General features: G+C 33.6%; 4 protein-coding genes across 5 annotated transcripts in view; 2 read left to right on the top strand and 2 right to left on the bottom strand.

Moving 5' to 3' along the window:
* The first annotated feature begins 411 nt into the window (after positions 1–411).
* On the top strand, positions 412–2,769 carry LOC132704682 (serine/threonine-protein kinase PAK mbt). The gene is made up of 3 exons (XM_060674852.1): positions 412–1,369; positions 1,487–1,675; positions 1,818–2,769. The coding sequence occupies exons 1-3, from the start codon at positions 641–643 to the stop codon at positions 2,499–2,501; spliced, it is 1,602 nt and encodes a 533-aa protein (XP_060530835.1). The 5' UTR covers positions 412–640; the 3' UTR covers positions 2,502–2,769.
* Positions 2,770–3,681: 912 nt separating this feature from the next.
* LOC132704985 (protein cramped) lies at positions 3,682–9,735 on the bottom strand. Its single transcript, XM_060675357.1, has 8 exons — positions 9,256–9,735; positions 9,011–9,208; positions 8,605–8,812; positions 8,283–8,483; positions 7,811–8,231; positions 6,126–6,774; positions 4,529–4,691; positions 3,682–4,467 (listed from the first exon to the last, which is right to left on the bottom strand). Exons 1-8 carry the CDS (start codon positions 9,436–9,438, stop codon positions 3,938–3,940), a joined length of 2,553 nt encoding a protein of 850 aa, XP_060531340.1. The 5' UTR covers positions 9,439–9,735; the 3' UTR covers positions 3,682–3,937.
* Positions 9,736–9,858: 123 nt separating this feature from the next.
* On the bottom strand, positions 9,859–12,310 carry LOC132704986 (kelch domain-containing protein 3-like). Its single transcript, XM_060675358.1, has 5 exons — positions 11,592–12,310; positions 10,724–10,948; positions 10,467–10,662; positions 10,246–10,413; positions 9,859–10,188 (listed from the first exon to the last, which is right to left on the bottom strand). The coding sequence occupies exons 1-5, from the start codon at positions 12,103–12,105 to the stop codon at positions 10,119–10,121; spliced, it is 1,173 nt and encodes a 390-aa protein (XP_060531341.1). The 5' UTR covers positions 12,106–12,310; the 3' UTR covers positions 9,859–10,118.
* Positions 12,311–12,949: 639 nt separating this feature from the next.
* Positions 12,950–24,152, top strand: part of LOC132705278 (uncharacterized) — a 40,094-nt gene continuing 28,891 nt past the window's right edge. Inside the window, exons 1-5 of one of the 2 annotated variants that reach the window (XM_060675768.1) lie at positions 12,952–13,171; positions 18,767–18,933; positions 18,992–19,261; positions 23,047–23,165; positions 23,282–23,328. In XM_060675768.1, coding sequence (XP_060531751.1) covers positions 18,769–18,933; positions 18,992–19,261; positions 23,047–23,133 — 522 coding nt within the window. In that variant the 5' untranslated portion in view covers positions 12,952–13,171; positions 18,767–18,768 and the 3' untranslated portion in view covers positions 23,134–23,165; positions 23,282–23,328. Of the gene's footprint in view, positions 13,172–18,766; positions 18,934–18,991; positions 19,262–23,046; positions 23,166–23,281; positions 23,329–24,152 lie in introns of those variants that run through there. The other variant, XM_060675767.1, reaches the window with a different exon arrangement.

Below are 24,152 nucleotides of genomic sequence, written 5' to 3'. Positions count from 1 at the left end.
TACTCGCCTGCATTTTGCGCTATTTTCTTTCCAAACAGCAATCTCCAGGCACTAATTTCGTTTTCCTAAAACCTTTAACCAGATCTGGGTACATTTTGATAAATACCACATCTAAGCTGAAACCTGTGGAATTAATGAATTGTCAGGGGCCATGTTGGTTGTTGAAAATGAGATTTCAAGTAATTGCGCACAAGTATATTAAATGTGCTATTTCAATATTTTTTCATCGTCAATCCAAAAATTCGTGTGTTAGGTAGGGGCTCATATATCAGCTATAAGAAACTTGTTTCATGTTGACATCCAGAAATTGTTTTGTAAGTGTTAGGTTAACACGTTAACACAAGACTTCAAAATTTTTCTTAAGTCATTAACCAAAAGTAACAAATTTTATCTATGGGCTTATATCTTCGTTGCTATGGTCACAGTTTGTAACAACGTTTATTATGATTGCGACTAGAAACTTGTTTTGATTTTTTTTGGATATTGCTGTTAAATTTCCGTTATAATTTTGTTTAATAACGAGGAAACTGTAAAATTCCCGAGTAACCTATGGCGCAATAGCAACTTAAAAGAAGGCCGTTCGGTATTGCGTATTGTTTGACAGATGAGTACATGTGAAGAACGGTACTTTTATTAAAAAATGTTTTCCAAGAAAAAGAAAAAGCTGCAAATTTCACCTCCGATTAATTTTGAGCATAGGGTACATACGGGTTTCGATAAACGTGAAGGCAAATATGTGGGTCTTCCTTTACAGTGGGCTTCTATTGTGGGAAACAATCAGATATTAAAGTCAACAAACAGGCCTCTACCCTTAGTTGACCCTTCGGAAATCACTCCCACGGAAATTTTAGATTTGAAGACGATCGTCAGAGGCGATCACAGGTCTGAAACAAGGTTTAGCAACTATGAAGTGCAGAAAGTTAACAATGGTATCAGTCTTCCCAAAACTTCAAATGTAGCGCGATCAAATTCACTGCGTTCCTCCAGTCCCTTACGCAGATGGGACACCAAAAATATCACCAGCGTTCCTCCAATCGTTCCGGAGGAACAAGTTCTGCCATACACAAAACCGGATATGGGCAGGCCACCAGGAAATCATATGACGGAGAAACCAAACATTGTGGTACCAGAGCCGCAGGCAATACATTCTTGGGGGGAATGTCCGCAAGTTACTGCCATGGGTCCCAGAGTGGAACATTTGCCAGAGGCAACCACCAAGTTAGGTCCTTACGTACGCTATGGTTCCCATCATAGTCTGCAGCAGCAATCTGACCAAAATCAAAATATTAGAAATGGAGTTCCGACGCCGTTAGTCAGTGGGCCCCAAATATCCACAAAGCACAATGAACAAAGACTCACACATGAACAGGTGAATGTAAAGAATTTTTATTTCTCTTATAAAATACATTGAAAATCCATATATAATAAGTTAAATAATAAAATCAAAGCAAAACTAGTTTATTTGTTATATTATTGTTAATTTCAGTTCCGTGCTGCTTTACAAATGGTTGTATCTCCAAAGGACCCTCGTGAAAACCTAGAGAAGTTTGTAAAGATTGGTGAGGGCTCAACAGGTACAGTGTGCATAGCAAATGATAAAAGTACTGGAAGGCAGGTGGCTGTAAAGAAAATGGATCTTCGAAAACAACAAAGAAGGGAACTATTATTTAATGAGGTATTTTATTGACATAATCTAGTGCTTCAAATTTAAATAATGGATAAGATTATCTGTACGACACTAAGAACATTTTTTTGAAAATTATTTGACATTATTTTGAATACCATTTTACAATGAAAAGTTCTTGATTTGTTTATAGGTAGTAATCATGAGGGATTACCAGCATCCAAACATAGTAGAGATGTTTGACAGTTACCTAGTCAATGATGAGTTGTGGGTGGTCATGGAATTTCTCGAAGGTGGGGCTTTAACTGACATAGTGACCCATTCTAAGATGGATGAAGAGCAAATTGCAACTGTGTGTAAACAATGCCTCAAAGCTCTCGCGTTTTTACACTCCCAGGGTGTCATCCATCGTGACATTAAGTCAGATTCAATCCTCCTAGCTCTCGATGGCCGAGTCAAACTCTCGGACTTCGGTTTCTGCGCTCAGGTTTCCCAAGAGCTTCCCAAACGCAAATCTTTAGTGGGCACACCCTATTGGATGTCTCCAGAGGTGATATCCCGGCTACCCTACGGACCAGAAGTGGATATATGGTCTCTGGGAATTATGGTCATTGAAATGGTGGACGGAGAACCTCCGTTTTTCAATGAACCCCCTCTACAAGCAATGCGTCGCATCAGGGAGATGCCGCCACCTAAAGTGAAGAATCTACAGAAAGTATCTCCTTTGCTACAGTCATTCTTGGACAAGATGTTAGTGCGTGACCCATTGCAAAGGGCTACCGCGCAGGAGTTGTTGGCACATCCGTTTTTACAACAGGCTGGGCCGTCGGCTTTGTTGGTACCATTGATGAGGGGCCTGAAGCATTTGAACTACTAATTTAAACATTGATAATTAATTCATGCTCAGTATTTTACTGCCTTAGGAATTCTCGTATTGAGGCCTTTTCTCCGTCATATTAGACATTTCGATATTTAGAGTTATGTAACTTATATTTATGAATTGTAAAGTTGATTATTAGGTTTGTAAGAGGTAATAATTCCAAAATGAAAAGCAACGAGGTTGTGTAAATAATAGTAAAATGGATTGGCTATTTTATAATTATTTTTTGCATATACAATTTTTTATAATAAAAAATACTTGTCAAAAATTCTCTCATTTCTCAATTTAAATGATGCTCGATTGTTCTTTGTGCCAGCATATTGCAAAAAACTTATAACTTTTGTAACTTTCCTTATAGTTTACATTTGAGAAAGTAAATTCAATTCAAAATAATAATTACATTCGCAGCTAAATCTTCAATTTTATGCTCCATCAGTCATTTTTTTAATTAATCTTAAATTTTTAGATTATATGAAAATTTTTTGTTATGTAATATAAGTTATAGCTCTTTTGAGCTATTTTGTAGATACAAATAATTTTTTTGAAAATTTGGAGATAAAAATCGGAAATTTTATCTACGGTTTTTCAGTGACATGAGATTTAAGATATCGCATATAGGGTGTATACGAAATAATTCACATTTTGTAGAATACATAAACGTAAATTAAGCTTGAATTTTAAATGGCCCTCTGTCTTTTATTGCTGCAATAAAAATGATTCATTCTTGTACTAAAAGTATTATAACATGCCATATATATTTTGAACCAATTAGAATAACGCAATTGAAGCTGTTTTAATAGTAAGCTGTGGCGATATATTTTGACAATTGAATCAAACAATTAGCTAAGAAATTTTGTTATTTGTTATCAAACAAAAACCCGTAACCCAAAAAACATATTAAAACAATTGCAGTTGCCAATCCAAATAATTCTAACACTTTTAAAACAAGAATAAATCGTTCTTTTTATTGCCGCAATAAAATATACCATTATATATTTTCCATAATTTTGTAAACACCCTATAAGCGACAACTTAAATATTGTCATAATATGATGCAGCCTCCCATTTGGCAAAACAAAATTTCAGACTTTTACCTAAAATGATTGAAAGATTATTTCGACAATCGATGCTTTCAGAATGTTTCGTAGAATCCCAAAATGTAGTATGAGCGGTACCTAATTTTTAAATCTTTTTCTTTCCGATATACTTCCAATACGCCATCGAGTTGAGTCGTATATGTTCCATGCTACTTCATGCTTCAACACCCTAGATACGAGAGTAGCCTATAAAAAAAGTAGATATGGGGGTGTGAAGGAGAAGAACGCAAACAGATTAATCAAATAAGGCATTATCATAAATAAAATCTATTGAAAAAAAAGTAACAAAATGTAAAATGGGCTAAACTGCTAAGATTATTACTGCTAATACTGAAACTAACATTCGCGTTTGTGTTCGATATACAAATTTTGCGCTTCGCTATTAACCCTCGCTGCCAGATCGGCAAAGTTTGCTGCAAAATCGAGACTGCTTTGCGTCAACAAGGATTGAAGATGGGCGTCCACCTCCGACGAGAGATCTGTCCCCATATTGGTACTAGTTGAAGCTCCTGTCTTAACGGGACTCTCCAGGTGGCCCAATAAGCTGCTCAGAGAATAGTCAGTGACTTCCGAATTGATCCACTCGCCCTCGTTCTCTTTAAGGATGGCTGATGGACTCGGAGGGATTGAGGAGATCTCGGCATCTTCTTTGGAGTCTTCTGGACATTGTACGAGCGGTTCTTGAGATATTATGTTCATTCGAACAATTTGGTGACCACTCTCTACGTGATTGGGCAACAGAGGGAGCTTGCGTTCCACTACCACGTGTTTAGTGCGCAAAAGCGGTTTACGCACTCTACGGTTGCAGTATTTTGGCTTCAGCTTCTGGATCGAGTTCAGCTGCAGCTGCATTACGGGCCCCACGGCTACAAAAATGGGGGCATAATAACGCTAGGTGGTGATGGTCGAGGGATAAGTTAGTCTCACCCTGCGGAATTTTGGGCTGAATGTACATAGATTGAGCATCATCTGCGGGAGTGTCATCTTCAAAGGTATTTTGAGTCTTCACTTTCTTAGTTTTCGTAATAGTCTCTTCAGAAACATTTTTGAACAGAGCGTTCTTATTGGGGCAAATGTGACCACAAGAACACTAGATCAAGTAGATTACATTGCGTTTTTATTTGCTTTGTTGTTTTTATGACTTATTTATCAAAAACGTTTTTAATCAAAAATAATTATTTTTAAATTTTTATTTAATTTAATTTACTTAATATATTTTTCTGCAAATGATATTAAAGGACTATCTAGCGATACTTGGCCTAGCGGCCTAGTTCTGCATAGGCGTTGCTATATACAGGGTTTCCCGAAATTAGACGTCAACATTTTTTTTTAGGCTCTATTTAACGAACTAAAACTTAGTATTGGATTGTCTTCAGGGGTGGGTAACACAGAGGAGGCGTGGAAAAAATTTGCCACAAATTGTTTGTTTCTCGAATTTTCGTAATTTGGACTGCAAAATTTGAAAATCTGAAGTTTTCTACGTAAATAAGGTACGACCGACGCGACGCACTACCTCTGTCGGTGACGATTAGTTGGAAATTAGCCTTGAAGGTATTTTTTTTTAATGTCTTAAAAAATAGCCTATTATAATTGTTAGTTCTGCAACAATTTGTTTTTTAGGTTGGTAGAATGTTAAAAAAAAAGTAAAAAAACATTTTTTACCAACAATGAACAAAATTAAAAGCAACACAAACACGCGTCATTAACTTCCAAGTCTCCATTGTAAACATTAAAATAAAAAAAAATTGTAATTAAATTTTCAAAAGCATTTTTCTCGAAAAAGGCGTATTCCAGCGAGGTGCGACAACGGTAACTTGTTTACGTAAAAAACTTCAGACTTTTAAATTCTGCAGTCCAAATTACGAAAATTCGACAAACAAAAAATTTAGAGCAAATTTTTCCCACACCTCCCATGTGTTACCCACCCCTGAAGAAAATCCAATACTAAGTTTAAGTTAGTTCAATTTAAAAATATTTACAAAAAATCGCCATCATCTCTTCAAATTTAACACCCTGTATGTTAAAAACTAAGACGTTTTGGACCCTAGTTTATGCAAACTTTTATCTTTATTGTGGGTCACAGAATACGTGGTTAAAATTTTGACGTCTAATTTCAGGACACCCTCTATACGAACACAATCAAAGATGATATCAATTATTTTAAATTCCCATTTTAGAGCCGACCTACGTGATAGTGTTGTGTATTCGGTCCTTATTCAATTCACAGAGATGACAGATGTCAATGGTTCTGTGTTTGATTGTTGTAACATTCTTTGATTTCTGGACTAGTCGTAATTTTAATTGAAACCGAAATGGAATTAGGCGATTTTGTATAAAATTTAGAGAAACAATGATGTAGGAAAGCAAATCAATAGCCTAGGCTATAATACCAGTCAAGTCATTAAATCTAGCGTTTTTCTGACTAATAAGATAAATAATAATATATAATAATGGTTTTAAAAATAAGTATGATTCAACTGTCAATAAATAATTTTGTGTAAACATTTAATGCTATAGTACTGACCTTAATTATGTCGCGCTTATAGTGAAGCTTAGCCAGTGATAAAAGCTTTGACAATGCATGATTTAAATTTTTGCGTTTCTGGTCGCAACCATCACCCGGCTTGGCATTCTCCATATCTGTAATATGAGTTCTGCATATGTCAGTTTCCGTTTTTATCTCCTTCTGATCCCAGCTGTACTCCAAAATAAGTTTGAAGTCGGCTCCACACATAAGATATATTTCGCCAATTGTCAATATGTTCTCATCGTTCTCCACCCATCCCTTTCTAATTTTCGCTATTCGCTCTATATCTTCGGCGCTTAAGGGTACCTCTTTTACCTCTGGCGACTCTTTTGCTTCTACAACTTTTACCTTTATATCTTCGGATTCGCTTTGCTCGGAATCCGGCCTTTCGAGTTTCTGCTGAAGAGATAAGATTGTGTTGACCGCGTCGTCTACCACGTCAGCCAAAACGTCCGGCTCCGCTTCGGTGCAACTGTTTGCCTCATTTTCTTCGACTTTTACAAGGGCTTTATCAATAGGAACTGCATCGCACCTTTGGTCAACTTCCGTCTTCTGCTTTAGATTCTTTTTTTTTGACATTACTTTCGGATCGCTAATGGTATCCAGACCGATTCGGCTTTCATATGCTGTCAAGCATATGGTTTGCCTAACAAGGAATACCCTTTAAATTGCTTTAAAAACTCTTTTAGGAAACTTCCTTACACTTAACACTCAAGAATATTTAAATATATACAGGCTGAACCAAACAAGATCCCATCTGATAGAATTTTTTCTTTGTTGAATGTTGAATTATAAACAGGCATTTTAAAAATATTGCAGTTGCACCAGGTGGGTAAGCAACATTTCTTTGAATCATAATTTTTGATATAATTGAGATATGGTAGCGCTTTATTTCTCAATAACAAAAAAAATCTAATTGGAAATATTGAATATACAGGGCACTGAATTTGGCAAATTCAATATTTATGAATTAAAATTCTACTCAATCATTCTTAATATAATGCATCACATTTTTTTGGATAACAAGTTAGTTTCGGTAACACTTTCTGTAGAAAATTTTATGTATGAATAGGCTCAAAGTAATCTGTTTCGAAAAACTTAAGGGGGTGATTGCATATATAAAATGGTGGTTTGTTGTAGTTAATAAAATTGGATCAAAAGCAGAGATATACAAATATTTTACAAAAATATTAGAGTTTCAATGTGCATTACTTTTTATTTTTTTATTTGGTAACTAAATTTTATTAAAAAAAAATTGGAGGAGAGTAAAAAGTTTCTAACAAACTCATCTATCGAAATTTATTTGATGATTTAATGATGAAAAAAAATAAAAAAATATGCAGAAAGTAGTAATAAGCAAGTAATAGTAATACTAATCTAATATTTTTGTTTTTAAGATAAAAAATAAAAATATTATTTTTCATTTATGTAACAAACTCAATTTTGAATCACGCCCTTCAGTTTTTAGCATATGTTCTCAAATACCCTGTATAAGTAAGCAAAAAAAATTACTTATTGTTTGTACTTTTTTTTTAAGTTTGAATAGACCAAAAACTGAATAATTTCTGACACAATTTATCAATTTATCAATAACGATTTATTCTGGAAATTGTGGCAAAATGTTGAATTATTACTTACAATACATAAAATTAAATTTTATTATGATCATTTTATGAACTAACCTTGTCAGATAATCACTAAGATTAATTGAAGGGAGTTCTATTTTAGCATCTGCTGGCGGGGATAGTCTCAGAGGAGGACTAAAAATTCGTTTATTTTTCTCAGATTCTTTGGCTGGTGGAATGCAAGGATTTGTAATGGAATTTGACGAAACAACAGACTTTTCAAATGTGATAGCGTCTACTGTTTTCCACCTCTTATCCAAACACATCAACAAAGAATTAAGTCTTTTTTGCAGAGGTAGAATTGTCCTAACACGCGGATTCTGAGCCATACTTTGTACTCTTAAAAATGATATCATGTCCTTGGGTCTTATCTCAACAAGCACCCTATTTGGAAGTTGTAGGTCTTCATATTTCTCGTCCAGTTGATTCAGTTTTCTTAAAGCGCGACACATGGGGGTTTTCACTCTAACATTCCTCCCTTGAAGGTAAATATTTTTGAGCAGCCATTTGAGACAGTTTTAATTATTACCTTTTGATCGAAGCACTGTCGACCCCCGATAAATTAATTCACTCAATTTCATGCAAGATTTTTCACTCACTCGTCCCAATTTCTTATAGAGTTCACCATAATTTATAATTCCATATAATTCTTGCACCACTTTTTTTACTTTATTGGAAAATTTTACATGTCTGGACACCTCATGAAACATTCTGCAATAAAACTGGCGAACTGAAATGAAATTAATTTTATAAATGTAAATTTCTAAAGGTGACTAATACTTTGCCTCACTAGCAATACTTGCAGATGTTAATAAAATATGCTTATTAAATAAGTCTAAAATAATCATTACCTTGATCTTTGGCTTTCATTTGATCCTCACTAGCGCCACGTTTCTTCAATTTGTTATTAATGTATAGGTGAATATTCTCAAAATCTCTTCCATATTCATTTACTGCCTCAAAAAAAATTATTTTCTCATCGTGACTCCATAATGATTTACTAAGCACTTTTTTAACTTCCGATTTGGGTTCATCTTTTTTCTCCTTTTTATCAACCATCTAAAAATTATTACATCATTTAAAATATTGAGCTTTGTTATAATTCTTATTCTTTTGTTGTCCTTTTGGAAAATTAAGCATTCAGAAATTCTGCTTTTGACATTCCTGAAATAACTTTTATTCAAATTCATCAAAAAATATCGCCACCTCTAACCAGAAATATTAATAATTCTTACAAGTGCAAAATGTAATACTTACTGATGTGGTTGGAGTAACAGGTGCAGTAGCTTCCAGCTTCATTTTCTTAAATACTCTGGCACTAGATCTTATCTGAGGACCATTCACTTCATTTTCAGATAGTACTGAACCAAGCAGTTGCTCGCGATCAACGCTATGTGATTCGGTTGTAGGGAAATGATCTCCAACAAGTTTTTCATTCAGAACCGGCGGCGAACCCTGTAATAACACACTGCAACAAGAACCGACAATTTCTCTCACACTACCTGCTCCAAATCAAGTTTAATCTTTTTGCTAGCTCTAGCGCTAGGCCTACTTGCAGGCCCCTGTTTAGCAGCTTCCTCTTTTTCATTGCTCCTAGCGATAATTGAATTAACTTCCTCTGGGGAGGAAGCTAATTGTATATCAACATCTTTTTGACCATCTGTAGGAGATTCTTCAGTTTCCATTAAAAGTAGTATCTCACACGGTTAAATTATCGCTCATTCGGCACGTTTTTCCTTTTACGCTCGACAAAACTCACAAAGGCTCATATGAGCTGGCTGAATAACAAAATTCATAGGCAACCCAAGACCCTCAATTATAGGTTAGATACAAAGATCAATGGCGCAAAGATACAATTATAATTCATAAAATTAGTCATTCCGTTAGATGTGTTTTTGATAAAAATAGCTGGAACTTTTAATTTCTTGAATATTTGGTAGCAGGTAAATGAAGTAGTGGGTCAATACCTGTTATTGTTTTAGGTAACTTCAGAATATACTGAAGATGACTTAATTTTATAGTGCTATGGAGCAAAGTTTGGAGTTTGCTTAATGTAGAAAGTGCTAGGTGCAAACATAAATAAACTGTTACGTTGTATGAACGCGTATATTAAAAATAAAATCTTTTGTACAAAAAATAACTTATAAGTAACAGAAAATATTTTTCATAGGATAACAGTCTAAGAAAACAAATTAAGCACACAAAAAACAATTAAAATATGGTAACCTAAATATTAAACTAATCAGCAATTTTCAGAAATTTCAAAAAACTATATAACAATATTGACAAACTACGTTAGGCATTTACAGGTATATTACATTTGCAATACAGCAACTAACAGCAATGTTTTGCGAGAAATAAATTATTATCCTGCAGAGTTGTTTGGTCGGCTCAGGGTGATCTTATTTGGAGCATACATGTTCATAATTTCTATTCTAAAAGCAAAATTTTCATGAAATTTAAATAATACATAGGCACATGAGAATGTTTACCTTATGCTACGAGGTAACACTGATTCATCCAATTTATATTTTCTTACAGCCATCATGCAGAAAGTCTTCAATGAAGGGTTCAAATCCAAAATGTACATATCACTATGATCTACCAAACTATCAAATCCAGCGTCCTCCACTTGCATCAATGAAGGGTTAACCCGTGGACTAAAATGTAGCCAAACTATAATAAATATAAATCTCACTACATTAAGAGATACCTGGTGCCACCAAAAATATATACTCTTTCACCAACTTTAGCACAGGCTTGACGTCTCCTTTCGCAGGGTGGTTTTCCTTGCAGTTTCAGCTCTGTCCATAAATTAGTTTGAGGGTCAAACATGTACAAATCATTAAAATGATTTCCCTGAATTGAATTGTACCCTCCGAATATATACATCTTATCATTGTGGACAACTAAAATCATGAAATATAATTTAAACGAATCCAAAATTAGTTTATAATTAATGTTTCTCACAGGCGGAGTTGCTTCTTCTTCCTATTGGTATATCACCTTTTGCTTCACAGCTGTGCCAAGTAAAATTTTTCATGTCCAAGTACCAAACCTTATTGCAGTAAGTTTCTAGGGGTGCTTGCACCCCCTGCATATTTACATGGATTGTCGCACCTCTACCACCAAACAAATAGATTTTGTCTTTTATGCAAACTGTAGTGTGGAAATCTCTAAGGGTTGGCTCGAATCCTTTTTGCAAAAAATAAAGAAATTATAAGGCCTATGCAATGTCATGTCCTTTTTTTTATGTATATATGAGTCTATACTGGGGTTTAAGAAGAGCACGATTTAATTTTGTTATTAGGGCTAAAAATAAGAACAGCAATAAAACTTTTTATAGGCCACTATCATCAATATATCAAAAACATACAAGTTTTTGAATGATTCTTCCTTTAATGTATCTGTGTGAGTGGTTTAACTAACCTTTCACATCTTTTCATTATTGCACTACAAAATATAAATTAGTTCAAACAATTCTGCAGCTTTTTTAATTTACCACAAACATTAAAAATGAATTGAATCAAATTGGTTGAAGTATATGATTATCTTCCATGGCAACTCGATTAGTACCGTTTTTTATTCCACTGGCGAAAGAATTGACTTGCTAACTCAAAACTGCTGCACTATAAATTTCGCTTAATGAGCAGCCATATTAATTAGCTCAACAAAAAATTAGTTAATTCTTATTGGTATTGTTAATACTAAAATAAGATTGCCTGCATAAACCCCATATAATGCATCTATCGCGATAAAATATTATTAAGCTTGTATAACAGAACACATAATGCTATTGATTGTAAACGATTATGCCATTTTAATAAGTCTCACTTACCATTAGCATTGATGCAAGACCAGTGTAATTTGTCCAAATCCAAAAAAAAGACAGACTTGCCAAATAGCTGAGTTTCCTCTTCATAACCTCCAAATATAAACATATAATTCTTCCACACACAGGCGCTATGTCCATCCCTTGCTAGTGGAATAGAGCCAGTTGTTTTGGGTGCAGTCCAGCAATGCCAAAAGGTGTCGAATTTAAATAAAATTGAGCAAGACGATCTATCGTTCCGGCCGCCCCAGATGTAAATATTGTCTTTATACACAACCGCCGTATGACCATACCTTCGGTAAGGTAGGATGTCATCATTCTCAAAATAGGGTAAATCACTCACAGGATGTTTTGTCCACCGATTTGTGGTTGTGTTAAGGACGTGGACGTCCATTGAGGTATAACCGGTGCAGTTTTCTCCCGTGCTGTAACCTCCGAACGAGTATATCTTATGGTTAACCGCCACTGCCGCATGATTTACCCTTTTGGGGCAACCCTCGATTGGCGCAATCCAACGCATCGCTATTTTGCTTTACCTCATCAGAACGGAATCGATTTGAGGCTCCTAGCGTTTGCCTAATGATCACTGCCACATTTTACAAAAATTTGGGGCTAAGATTTTTCAAAAATGTACATATAAGTATTTTCTACAAAAGCAAAACAAAACAATCACAGATCATATACCTAGCACAGTATAGCGTGTGTCTTTATGTTGGTCGTGCAGGATACTTCCCAAAATTTTAATGAAAACTCGTCCTTAACCGTTAAGAGAAATGCAAGAATATTGACCTTAATTTTGACCCTCAGGTATTGGAACAACTTATATTAGTCAGTTTCTTTAAAGCATAAAAGGCCCTCTTACATTATGTGGTACGTGATCTCTGAAATATCCAACCAACTGACCAAAAAATGTACTATATTTAATCAAGTTTTAAAAATCTACTTAAATTATTTTGAATCTGACATTTACGGGATATAGGCAACCGACATTACCAAAAATATATAAATATAAATGCTTCTCTAAAACTATCGATTTTTTTTTATAAATATAATATATTTAAGTTGAATAATCTCGTATTTAACATGTTTTACAACTTTGCAACCTAATATTAAACGTAGTTAATGCAAAGTAAAATTTGTTATATTGAAGTATCTCATCACAATTATGGGAAAATATTTCCAGAGGCGCATTTTTTATCTTCTATTCAGACTGCGGCAAATTAATGAAATTAAATTTAATTAAAGCACCCTCTCAATTTTTGCCATTCGAATATACAATATAGTTGTATAACTTCTCAAAAGTGAAAGTGTCCTCTGTTTTGCGCATTTACTCGAAAAACTGTCCTTTTCTTCACAATGCAATATAGTGAAAGTTAGACGAAGAGAAACAGAACGTAGCCATTTATACTCATGCGATTGCACATTAATGTTATTTCGAAACAACGAGACCATCGAAAAATTAATAGTTTACATGTCAACTATGTAGAAATATCGGAATTATATTTCCTTAATTATTATAGGCTAAAGTGCACACGGGGTTTTGGTGTTCTTCCGTGAAGATCTTTGTGCCATACTTACCCACACAGGTGAGTAAAAAGGCATTTTTTATCGTTGCATACCCTTAATTGTTTGGCCTTCTAATGCAAATTCTATTTGTACGCCACAATACAGCTAGAATATAGCCTCACAGTTTTTTATTCTAAAAAAGTTATTAAATAACTAATACTCCTGCAGATGGTGCGCATTTAATGCATGGAGCCGTTTTTGAGCAGCTTTAAAGTAGTTTAGAGAAATTGTTTTAAATGTGAGGAGCTACAATTAATAATAACAAGCTTCCTTTCGAAATTGATATTAAGAATTAATTTATCGCTTACAGGGTGTTAAAAAAAAATCGACTATTATTTCGATGACAATTATGACCAATGTTAATTTTAATGGATCATTAAACAGGTTTTTTTTTTGTCTTCATCTCATTATTGCTGTAAAACATCCAAACGATTGAGATAAAAATATTTTGCGGAATATGTTTTTGTAGGAAATTGAATTCCTTAAAAATTGATAAGGTTTTTGATTTTAACTTTTACATTATACAGAAAAGACCAAAATTGATTTTTAAAGGGAATTTAATGCTCTACAAAAAAAATCTCTGAAAGTTATTCAGGGTTGAGCTTGAAGAAAAATAAAAGCCTTGTTTTTTATTTTCCACACAATTTTTTCCTCTCAAGATGAAATTCGTATTTTCAATATTCGAAAAATATTTCGTCATTAATGGAATCACTCAAAATAATTAAAAATTAAGGGTTATGAGATTTTGGCTCATATAATAATACTTTTTATGAATCTTAGTAAAAAAATAATTTTAACTGCTTTTATAACCCAGATTTTATAAGAAATTTAAAAATAATTGAGGTGGGACGAACGTAAGGGATTTCTTAGTTCTTAGCATAGTCAAAACTTGGCGACACTGCAATATTCTGATCGAAATAAAATAGTGTTAGAAAAGGATAGAGTGTTTTCACTCGTCATAGCGGTTAATAAGCAAAGAAACACAGGGGCAAGGGAAGAAAGTTATAAATAGGCTCGAGTATATTATTATACTAATATGTAAAATATTGTAAATACATAATTTTCAACAATAAAACAACATAACTGTTATTTTTAAAATTATTTTTAGTGAACGTATAGATATGAATCTGACCTATTGGGAGGAAAAAAGTGAGTGAAAACGAAAAAAAAACAGTTCAAGTGAAAACGTGAATAATTTTTTAAAAATTACTTAGCAATGAACGTTGATAAGTCACACTTTTTGACATTCCTATAATAAAAGCGAATGATTCCACTACTACCGACATATAACTGTTGATAGCTCTCACTGTCAAAATCGCCCCTCTGCAATTATAGCCTTAAAATAAATAAAACTAATGAAATTAGATATCTTAGATTTAAATTTAAGATACTGAGCATACTGAATACGTCTCTAATAAAATTGTAAAGTTGATCTCTAAATGCTAAAAAAAGTGTAGTGTGTGTTGTTTGATTCAGTTCTTAATTAGTGCGTCATTGCTTGGAGTGTAGCCAATAAAACCATAATTGAACTTTTGATTGTCGGTCAAAAATGTATCTTGAAGGTGATGCTGCATAAAAACAAGTTTTATTCTAGTATAGATTTATTTAATGATACCCAAGTATTACAAATTAATCAATTGTGTATAAAACACAACCAACACAAGATATCACGTGACCCGAATAAAATAAAAACTGTATTCTTCCAATTGCAAGACTATCTAAATACTCAAAATATATTTTTTATGCTATACTAAAAATATTTAACGTTACCCGTTGAATATAAGGATAAACCATTTCCTGGAATAAAAAGTATACCCAAGTGGTGGCTAATAAATAATGAAATAACTTATTTCCGTGTTTAGTACGAATTTTATAAGCACGTTGGATAGAGTATCTGCCTATCGTTGTTGCAAGTTTTTTAGAACCCATTCATTTTGTATTCCTTACAGGTAATAATCCCTAAATTTTATAATATTTAAAACACAATTAATTTTGAGCAATATACAGGGCGTTTTCTAATTGAATGTCAATAATTAAGGGGACCTATTTTTGGGTCCATTTTAAAAAGAGAACTTTATATGAATATATGTCCCAAACGTCTTAAATTTTCAGGACACAGAATGGTAAAATTTCCATAAGTACCACGTTAGATATTTTAATGTAATTTGGCACACTTGTAGTGTATATCAAGAGGCTTCATTTGGTGTACCTGGTGTACCACATTTTTAAAAACTTACACCAATGGTGGGCATACGGTATTTCACCTGTCTATTTTGGCAGACATTGACGGTATGCCAATTGATTCTCTTAAAATCAAAACAATTCTTACAAATCTCTGATCATTTCTCAAGAAACTTAATTTCTTGATTTTTTCAGCCCGATCTACGGCTTTCGTTTAAAATATAAAATCCGCTTCTTTGCATGGTCATAACAATATCGTCAATGTGACATCATGCAGACAAATTAGTTGTTATTTTTAAGTGAAACCCTGTGACGCACTAAAAAAAAATTAAAAAATCAAATCTGCTCATAAATGAATGCAAATGTCATTTTTTTAAAGGAAATCAAAGGAAATAATGAATTAGGTCGCCCGTACAGGTTAAGTCGATAACTTTTTTTTTGTGAAAAATAAAATATCTATCTTAAACAAAATATCTAGTTTTTAGTTACCAACTAGTGTTCTTCAGAAAAAAAATTAGAAGACTTTTTTGTTTACTTTTACAGGTTTAGTGAAATAGCATAATATCCTCACAAGTTAAATAATAAACGATTCTTATTAAAAAAAAACCACTACCTACCTCTTTTAATAATTTTTAACAAAATTATCTGTTTATAAATTAATAATAACCTTTTTTTTAAAAAATAGAGCAGAACAACTAATAATAATAATTCTCTGCATGCTGTCATATTAACGAGATTGTTATGAGCATGCAGAGAAGAGGTTTTCATTTTTTTAAGCGTAGATCGGATTGAAAATTTCTTTAGAAATGATTGAAGATTGGAAGAATAATTTTTATTTTAAAAGAAAAATAATGGCAAGTTTCATTAAAATATCTAAAATGATATTACAGATATTAGAAAAATATTTTTTATTTTTGAAAACTTTACCACCTTGTTAAGACGGTTATTACATGCGTTTGTATGAAGTTTTCTTTTTAAAATGGACCAAAATTCAATTAGAAAACACCTTGCATAGTCCATAATATAGGATACAGCTATTTTCGCCACGAATTGTATTGTATTGTTTTGTAACCTGCTATATTTAAGAATTTGCCAAAATATTTCCAGTACCCTAAATGCACCCAGAAACTGTGAAATGGGCCATGTTATGCAAAAAAACTTCCAAATCAATAATACTGTAAATGAAATTTTTGCTAAATAAGATAATCTGCAGCCAACGCATACAAAACTGAATACAAAAAAAAACTGTAGCAATAGTACAAATATCATCTTACTTTAAAGTATAACAAGTTTTTATTTAATTTTTTTCAAAAATACCAAAAATTTTGTGGCTTGGTAGGATTTTGCAAAATGAAAAACAGCAATAGGAAATATCAATAAATTATTATAATAAAAAACAATGGAGGAAAAATATAAAATTCAATAACTTAAGTATCTACTCTGCTTCAACATTGAAATCTAGCTCCTCCACGTCGGATCCATTTACATCTTCCACTATACGTTTATCTGATTCTAAGCTGCTATGAAAAGGCCGAGCATCTCCTGATATAATATGCATTATTTCGTTTAAGTTCTTAAGTTTCTCTTAAGAGATTGGTTTACCATTTGGCCACAAAGGCACTAGAGATGTGAAAGGTGAATTAAGGAATGGTTGTGGATGATCTTCCTCCTAGATTTTTTTTTAAATACTTATTGCATGGCATTCACATGCGAAATTATTTTCTTTAACTTTCTTTTTGTAATTTAATCGATCCAATATGTAGCCAGTTTCTTTTTTCTCCTGCTTTGGTTTGTCGTCTGTTTCCAATATTTTTTCAATATTTGAAACGCCATAAAAATTATTCTATTTCATTTTTGTTACTATGAATGGCTTTTTTAAAGGCAATTTATTATAATATCAATATAGACATCCGGCTTACTAACTACTAAATCGCTGAAATCCGATTCGTTCGGTAAGAAGCTGTGTCCCGAGATTAGAAAATTTAGGGTGATTGTTTCGAGGTTTGAGGTATTTTATAAACTATAAAGAAGGCAAAGGGTCATTTCATTATTTCTGTTTTGACCCCCACACGAGTCACTCCACAGAATAAAATGTTTCGCTTCTGAGGAAATGTATATTTGACTGTGCTTTAATATACATGGTCCCACTTCTTGAGACCCTCGACCAGCTTCTCCTTTGCCCAAACGTAACAATATTCACGGACTTATGTGAATTCCAGCATTATATAACCCGAGCTGCATTTTATAGAACACAATATTTGTGGGCATTCGTGGTTAATTTTTTTTGAAGAACAAAAGTCAAGTGCTCACATTCATCATTGCCATTAGCTTTTTCAAAATATTCTTTGCGCAGTGTCCAAGTTTCATTGGCTAACTTTAAATGTTGCTATTGACAAAACTTCTGGATTCCTTCTGTGTCGGTTTTTGCTGAGTCGAAATTGCTGACGTTTCACCAACCATCCTGTTGGCTTCTTCAGAGCTTGACTGAAACTGGCACGGGCGGAGCTAAATGAGGGGCATAAACACCGTCTCGGACGACTGATTCCTATATTGGTGACAGGTAGAGACCTGAGTCGCAGTTAAGATTGTTAGGTTGTTTATAGATTTCTATAGACTCTCGGATTTTTCGTTGGTAGAAGAACTGATTACATGCAAGAATTTTAGTTTTATCGAATAAAATTTTATGTCCGGTTTCATAAGTGTGTTAAGGCAACCGCTGATGAATTTATTTATTTTAGTTATAAGACTCTCTCGTGTTCTTTGAGCCTAGTTGATATTGGTATCTGTAAACTCCTTGTATCTCAAGTTGAATTTTGTATTTGACGGACGGAAGATGTTGAGAGATTTTTGGACAAGTGGTAAATCTGGTTTTAACGTTATACTTCTTTAGAACTTTTGATATATGATCAGTGAAGTTTTGAATGTCAGGACGGACCACAGTGGCAAGTGTAGGATTGCTTGCGGCGTCATTGCTATTGGAAGGCTGTGGTGAAGTGCATAATTAAAACTGGCCAGTGTTGTTTTGAATGTAAGGAACGACAACAACATTGGTAAGTGTAGAGTTGCTTTCGGACTCATTGTCTTTGGAAGTGTGTTTTGTGATGGAACGCTTAATATCTTTAATGTGGAGGAATCCAAAAGTTTTGTAAAAAGTCTGTGGAAGTTTCTTTGAAAAATCTAAATGTTGTTGTTGTTGTTGAGTCGCACTTGCTAACGTTTCGCCAATCATACTGTTGACTTCTTCAGAACTTAACAGTTTCAGTTAAGCTACCCTCTCACTTTTTTTATGAATAGAAATTTTCAAGGTCTAGAGTCGACACTGGGCTGGAAAGATTGTGTACACAGAGGTATTAATTATTACCCGTATATCTAATTTTTTCATATAATGTCGCTTGGTAGCTTTTTGCATTAAGGTTGTAATCAATTGTTTATAGATATGGTTCTATCAAGTATCATCGCCCGAGTTCACCTAGTCACCGCCATTGCCATAACCGCCGCTTTCCCCAACGGCCATTCGGCCATACAAGATCCCATATTATCACCTCTCAGCGGCATAGGCGATAGCGTTAACAGTAAAATTGCACAAGCAATCAACCCCCAGGTATGTAAGACCGTCGAAGTTTCGTCGTCAAACTGGGAATTGCCAAATTTATTTGTAGATGTTTAATTTGGTGACGCCATTTCCGGATTCCGGTCGCAAGTGGGCCGTGCAGGAATCGTCTGCGAAAGAGTCGTTTCCGATTCAGTACGACATCAAGTACGGAAACTTGCAAAATTTCGTCGCTAATTTGGTAAACCCGAGGCCAATTGTAGACACCATACAGGAACACGAAAAATACGGCAACGAGGGAGACAAAAGCAGACAACTCGGTATATTCGTTGTCGGTGCTTTCGAAGGATTTTCCAATGCTATTAACGCCGTTGTCGATGTAAGAATCAGGGACTAAAATTGGAAAGGATTTTGTTCGATTCCGATCAGAACGAAAATGAAAAATTTCGTTTCGTTCTTTTCGTTTACACCTAAAAAATATCGTTTTCGTTGTCTTGAACCGAAATGAAATTACGGTTAAAACCGGTTTTTCACTATTTTTCTAATGAAAGTATGCCAACATGCTTTTTTTATTATTATTTTTTTAATATTTGACAAATAAGTTACTTGTCATAATTTTAATCATCAAATTTATGCTTAAATGCTTAAATGTTAAAAATGTTAATCAACTGCATTTTAAGTGGTGCTTTTGCTTTTTGTTTTTTATAAATATTAAAAATTAAATTTAGAATGAATTGTTTGGGGCCGTTTCTGTATAACGGTTTTTCATAATAACGATCTAACATCATCGAATATTTGCTGTATTATGAGATTTTGAAGAATTATTTTCTTTTTAAAAATTGCTCTATTTCATCTTTTTCTCTTGAAGTTGACTCCAGAGATGACTCTTCAATGAAGTTGTTACCTTCATTTATATTTTTTTAGAGCATAGTGTCGTTTAGGCATTCCACCAAATTTGTTGAAAATCGGCTACAAATTTTACTTGTTTCCATTTAACACTTCAGCCAGGCAGAATAAAAATCTCCAGCCCACAAATGTGTTGTTTGGAATAATTTTGCTGTTTTTTTCGCAGGATTTAAAACGTTGCAGATGTCTTGTATATCAAACCAATTATTTTTGCTTAAATATAGCTCCTCAATGCTTCCGACCATGTCTCTACAAAAGTCTTTCAATTATAAGAGCCTTTCCAACATCTCATGGGTGCTGGCCACCGTGTCGCACAATCTATAATAGCTTTCTTAAATTTCATTGTTTTAATTATCGTTAAAACATTTATTGTTCTTAATCTTTTATTCACCTAGCTCTACCTATTATTGGTGGAATACGGTCTCTACTGCGGGAATTTGTTGCAGTGTCACCTATGGAAGCATCTAGTTTCTTAATGAATGTATTAATTCCATTTTCTTGTTCTTCATTTTCTCGAATTTCATTTTCTTGTTCTTCATTACCTTGATCTTTATTTTCCTCTTCATCACTAATAATATGGCGTTGCTGCTCTTTTAACAAACTCACCGCTTTGAGTATATTTGTCTGTTGTTATACTGAGTACTTGCTTCAGATCAACTTGATATTGAAGGAAGTATTCCTCTCCTTCAATTCCCGCATCGCCAACGTCTTTAAAACTATACAGATATTATTGTCCTAATTCCTAATATACTTCTATCTTCCTCCATCAACTTTGAAAGATAATAACTTCCCCTCTAATTCTGTCATTATTTTTTCTTTTAAACTCAAAGCATTTAACGACACATTTTTTAAAATATTTTCCGGATTAATTGCGATTTTATTGTCTAGTCCAGCTATTATCGGATCTAAAATTTTTCGAAACCCCGAATCGTTAAATATGCTGAATGGACGGCCGTTAACTGTTACCAGTTTTGTACACGCTTCCTTCAACAAATCAGGAGCAATGTTAACTGAAATATACAGGGTGCGCCGAAAATTAAAAAAAACTGTCCCCCTATTATGGAAAATTGGTTATAACTGAAACACTATGATTCAGATCTCACTTACTTTTATATTGCGATATAGCCCGCATAGATAACAAAAAATTTTGTATTTAAGGTTTTCACCTATTGTACAGGGTGTTCCCGATATCCCGTGCTGAATGAGAAATGTGTTAAGTGTCCTACATTTGCAGATATCAACTTCAAATTTAGCAGAGAAGTAAAAGTCCGTGTCCACATTTAAACTGTAGAAATTGGGCGCAAATATTACCAAGTATTTTTTAAATATATTAGAATTTTTTTGTTTTGGTCATTTTAGCTTCCAGAAAAATATGTTTTCCTCCATAATCGTTCATCCGATTGGCAAAATTCTTTAACCGGCAGATGCAGAAGATCCAATGTAATAACAGTTACTTCAGGCATTTTTTCGATTATATACAGGGTTTTCAAATTATGGGCAAAAATCTAAAAGACCTAGAAAATTGTTTTTTTACAGAGTAAATTATTAGCCGCAAATCAAAATTCGTACAAAATATGGCTAATTGGTTCAAACGATGTTATAGGCCGCATCAACAGCTACAATTTTTGTATTTGCAGTTTTCGTCTATCACACAGGCTGCTCGGAATATTTGAAAAAATCCATATTGAAATCGCTATTTCGGCGCTGCCATGACTTCATTGATTACTACGGCGCACTGCATGGCTTAAAAAAAAATTATTTTCTCGAAAACCATTTAGTATTTTCGAAAAAATTTTGAACCAGGACCCGTGGAAAATCCAGAGCTATAACCTCTATTTTGAACAATAAAATAACATTTGACAACGCTATTATTTAACTTTGAAGTTCGAAGAGATGTGAAGGACATTTTATACAGGGTGCATCCACAATTCAATTACATCGATTTTGCGAAAGTTCCATAGTGGTCCGCAGGAGGACGATAGAAAAACAATGCGTCCCTTTACCACACGAAATCGCAAAGTTCTTTCCTTTTATAATAAATAGCTGCTTCCCTCTACGCGCTACGAACTTGCCCCGCCCAGTGACGATTTTTCGAAAGCAATCTTGTTTCTACTGCTGCTGCTGCTATTCTTCTGAATTTCTTATAAAATTGTAAACATTCAAAAAAAATTGTTTAGCATCCGAAGACAAATGGATCTGTTTTTTTTTTATTTGCTGATGCAGTTTGTCTTCTAAATTGTCATTAGATTCGACTGCCATCTCCATTTCGTCTTCAAATTCTGCGTTGTTTTTATATCGTCTTCTAACAGGGGAACGTCTGCTTCATTTCACGGTCTCCACATTTAAAAACAGGAACCTTCAAAAAATGTTAAATTGTAAGATTCTAATAAATATTTATCTGTATTCTTGTGATATAGCTTTATCTACCGCGAATAGGTACCCTTACCCTTTGAACTATCCAGTGAAAACAGCCACAGGGTCAAAGTTCGAGAATCAGGTACATAAATACATATTTACTGGAAGGATCAGATTCAAATACCTCCGTATTTTATACGAACAGATTGCAATTTAGATTAAAATAAAGGCTTCTACTTATTCGAAATCAACCTGCAGCATCAATGCTTAATGAAATTGAAAACGTTGCATTTACGTTTCAAATAAAAATCCCAAGCTACGTTACAGTCCATCTCAGTCAAGACCTACTTAATGCAGAATAAACATCTCTTGGGATGGGGTTTACCACGGTCCTGCGAAGGCTTGCGGTTAAGGTACTGTAAAGTACTTTTTGTTCTCCCGTTTGTAAAAAACCTAATTACGCACCGATTTAGCGTGCGGGAAGCGTCGCTTTACCACGTCAGTTTCGTTTCCCATGAATCTGAGCCACTTCGGACATTTCCAGGATTTTACCGCACGGGTTTGGGAGCAATCGGATGTTTTCGGAGATATTTCCCACGCTTTGAATTTTGACGTTTGTCAACTCTCACAGTCATGTCAGTGAATGTATTCGTGTTTTGCAAAATAGTACCCAAAAACTAACGGTCGTAGAAAAAGTATTGTTCGGTTCGGTAAACTTTTTAACTCACTCGTTTATTAAACACTCGCTCCGTTCCTGTCAAATAAACTCGTGAGTCAAATGCCGTTTAGCGCACCTGTTGCATAATATACCATGAAACGTCAAAGCAATAAACACACTATAATTTTGGTCAACAATACTCTGTTTAGAAAATGTGTCTAGTTTTATTATTTTTTCTGTTTTAGGCGCCATTTGAGATTGCCCGTCAAGCTGGTAAAAAGCTAACCAATTCTCTAAATCAAGTTGGAGGAAAGTTGGTTGGACTAGCCTAATACAATTAATATGGCTATTATAATATATATATATATATATATATATATATATATATATATATATATATATATATATATATATATATATATATATATATATATATATATATATATATATATATATATATATATATATATATATATATATTGTTTCATAATTTTGTAAAAACCTAAATAAATGTTAGATTGATTGGAGTGAAAATTTTCATGCTATATACTAGTAATTTCGTTAACTTGGTAAGACAAAAACTATAAATATTACATATTTGAAAAGTGGGGATTTGACCTACTAATTTTATAGTGGTAAAATATTAATAACGTTGAATGTGGAATACTTTATACAATTTTAATTAAATAACTTCGTTTATAAAAGAACAAATTTGGTTAGTAGTTTACACCTACTATTATAATCCTAACTTATTCAGAATTAAAAATGGGGGCCTGCCTATGCTGATAATATAGGAACGTTTGAAGCGATCACGAAAAAAATGTCAGGAAATGCCATTCAATATGTGCGTGCAAGGTCATTTGAATACTTGTGTTTAGCCATATCTGTGCTTTTAAACTAACCAATAAGATCTAGTTACGTCGAACAACCAATATGGCCGCTGACAGTTCAATTCGATATTTTGCGACGGTCTCGATGTATGTTATACGGCAGTTTTCCCAAAATGTGTGCAGATCTCATTATATATTGTGAGACGAGTGCAGTGTGCGGCTGTTTAGAAGAAAATGACGTAAAGTGTAGGTCAGTGGTAAAATTTAAGCTCATAACTATTTACCGCACGGTAAAAATGAAAACAACAATAATTTATTATTCTAATTGAATTGTAAACAAGTTTCGCACAGTATTCAAAATAGTTTTGATCCAAAACAGTTGTGCTCCATTTGAGTTGAAGGGCACACACATTAGCCATTTTTTCATGTTTGACCCCACTATTCCAATTTAATAACAAATATACAGAAATACGGCTAATACACTGTTACAACTGAATATTGAAAAGCAAACAAATGTTTAT

This window comes from Cylas formicarius, unplaced genomic scaffold, assembly GCF_029955315.1.
Source record: "Cylas formicarius isolate icCylForm1 unplaced genomic scaffold, icCylForm1.1 PGA_scaffold_7__23_contigs__length_41026272, whole genome shotgun sequence".
NCBI lineage: Eukaryota > Metazoa > Arthropoda > Insecta > Coleoptera > Brentidae > Cylas > Cylas formicarius.
This window is presented reverse-complemented; position numbering and strand designations above follow the sequence as displayed.